The 2721-nt window shown below is 40.3% G+C and overlaps 1 protein-coding gene across 1 annotated transcript; it reads right to left on the bottom strand.

The window, feature by feature from the left end:
- Window positions 1-983: 983 nt before the first annotated feature.
- Window positions 984-1771, bottom strand: LOC119985511. Its single transcript, XM_038829800.1, has 3 exons — window positions 1668-1771; window positions 1559-1581; window positions 984-1282 (listed from the first exon to the last, which is right to left on the bottom strand). The coding sequence occupies exons 1-3, from the start codon at window positions 1769-1771 to the stop codon at window positions 984-986; spliced, it is 426 nt and encodes a 141-aa protein (XP_038685728.1).
- Window positions 1772-2721: the final 950 nt, after the last annotated feature.

Here is a 2721-nt window from a genome sequence, read left to right on the forward strand (position 1 = left end):
GATCTCCTTTTTCCAATGCTTATCTGAAGAAAATTCCAGCTTGGCTGAAGGACTGGATCAATTTTCCCAACTTAGCAAACAAGCTAAGGACTTGAGAGCAAGAATTGAAGCTTCTCGTGACGAGGATGCTAATTTATGCCAGATCATTCTTAACCAACAAGAAACAATTGCAGGATTACAACAACAAATTGAAGATTTGAAGAAGCAATCATTTGACCTGAAGGAAAAGCCTGAAGGTTTGACTGCTACCAGACTGGTGGACACAACAAGGTTGAAGCTGGTTGTTGATCATATTCGGCCTTCCTATGTTGCAGTCCAGAAAGGAAATGCCCAACAGAAACAGATACAGCAGCAGCTGGCAACACTTTCTGCTCAATGGGTAGCCGTTAAATCTCTTGATTTCCCTACATGAACAGTTTTATTTTGGATGACTATAATAATCTTTCCAAACCATAGTCAGTCTGTATTTTGGCACTATTGGCTGTAAGTCAGCCTTATTTTGGAATTGTTGGCCATGGTTTAGCCTTTAACTAGGATAATTTTGAAATTGCTGGCCGTAATTCGGCCTTTATTAATATAGCTTGTCTTTCCTTGATACATAGCCTTTCTAACAATAGATAAGCTATTGGTGCATATGTTGGCCCAAACTACATTTATCCTTGTACAGAAGGATTCCTTTCCTAAATAGTGGAAAAGTATCCTTTGAGATATTTGCCTTTGATAAACTTTCTGCACTATTGACCCTCTAGACTGCTGAGCCATTATGAGTTTCCTTTCAACACTTTGTGAACCTTGAAAGGTCTCTCCCAATTAGGTGACCAATTATCGAACTCTCAGTCTTTGGTACCCAATGGTAAGAGAGCCTTCCATACTAATTGACCTTCATGAAAGGTCTTCTTCTTTACCCATTTATTGTAAGCTCTAGCAATCTTCTTCTTCTAGACCAACATTCTATTGAAAGCCTAAATGTGGTCTTCCTCTAGCTATTCCAATTTCATCACCATTGCCTCTGAATAATCCTCTACGGTGAAGCTGTTATGTCTTGCCACCCTTAGAGAAAGAATGGCAATCTCCATTGGAAGCATAGCATCATGTCCATAAGTCAAATAAAATGGACTTGTGCCAGTACTTGACTGTTTTGTCATTCTATATGCCCACACGACTTTTGGGGGAATTTTCTGCCAGACTCTAGGATTATCGTCCATCATCTTCTCCAACATGCTGATGATGACCTTGTTACTTACCTCGGCCTGATCAGCCTCAACCCATTTCATGAAATAATCTGTTGCAACCATGAGAAACCCATGATTTTTTAAGTAGTGGGATAGATCGTACCAATTATGTCAATGGCCCATCCTCGAAATGGCCATGGCTTGACAATCGGATGGATGTCAGTGGCTGAAATTCTTTGAATGCTTCCAAAACATTGACAATACTTGCAGCCCTTTGGATATCTGATGCAATGTTTCAGGATGGTTGGCCAGAAAAAACCATGTCATCTTATCAACCACCGCATCTTGATTCCAGCTTGATGAGCCCCATACAATCCTTCATGTACTTGTCTCAGTACTTCTGTGCTTTCTGTGAAATTCAGGCACCGTAGAAGCAACCCATCAGACCCCTTCCTATAACATTCACCTTCGATTAGGACATAGCTTTGAACCTACACTCTAACGTTTCTAGGCGTCTTGAAGTTGGGGGTCAAGTACTCCATAATCGGTTCCCTCCAGTCAGTTGCTAGATCGTCTACATTCAATACTTCTACTGGCATTCCTCTTTTTTTGATTGACGGTTGTAAACGTTTCTCCACTAAAATAATCTTGTGTGTAAGATTTGATGACATTCGTAATCCTGATGTGGTCTGGGCTAATTCATTTGCTTCCCAATTATCTTCTCGAGGCAATTGATTGAGAGTAACTTCTTCAAATTCAGCAAGTAACTGAACGGCTACAACATAACATGGTGCTAGTGCAAGGCTATTGCACTTGTACTCTTCGGTCAATTGATTCAAGACCAGTTGTGAATCCTCCAAAACATAGATTTCTTATGCACCAAGTTCCTTCAGGATCTCTAGTCCGATCAGAAGAGCTTCGTACTCTGCCTGATTGTTAGTGCAGTCAAAGTCGAGATTAAAGAAAAGTGTTGATTTTCTATAGCAAAATACCTAATCTCAGTTTCGATCAACGATCTGCTCAGATAGTAGATGGCCTACTCCTAACCGTTTAGATTATCCTACGCCAATAAGTAGCCTAGAGAATCGTGAGATGCTGACAGGTATAGCTTCAGCGGGATTCCTTGTCCAGAAGGAACCAAAACAGATGGCTTGCTCAAATATCCCTTAATTTTTTCAAAAGCCTGCTGATGCTTCTCCTTCCAACTAAAAGTTTCTTCAGCCTTTAGCTTCAGCAAGTCTGAAAAGTCCTTGATCTTTCCTGTTAGGTTAGAAATGAACCTTCTCAAATAGTTTACCTGGCCTAGGAACCGTTGAAGCTCTTTTTTAGACGTTGGGACTTTAGCTTCTATGACAACCTTAGCTTTATTTTAATCAACCTCGATTCCTTTTTGATGTACAAGAAAGCCTAGAAAATTTCCAGCCTTGACTCCAAAAGCACACTTGAGTGGATTGAGCTTTAATTGATGAATCCTCATCCTTTCAAGACTTTTCCTCCAGTGCTTAATGTGGTCTTCTGCTTTCCTGGACTTGACTATAATGTCATATAT

Source organism: Tripterygium wilfordii, chromosome 19 (genome assembly GCF_013401445.1).
Source record: "Tripterygium wilfordii isolate XIE 37 chromosome 19, ASM1340144v1, whole genome shotgun sequence".
Lineage (NCBI taxonomy): Eukaryota > Viridiplantae > Streptophyta > Magnoliopsida > Celastrales > Celastraceae > Tripterygium > Tripterygium wilfordii.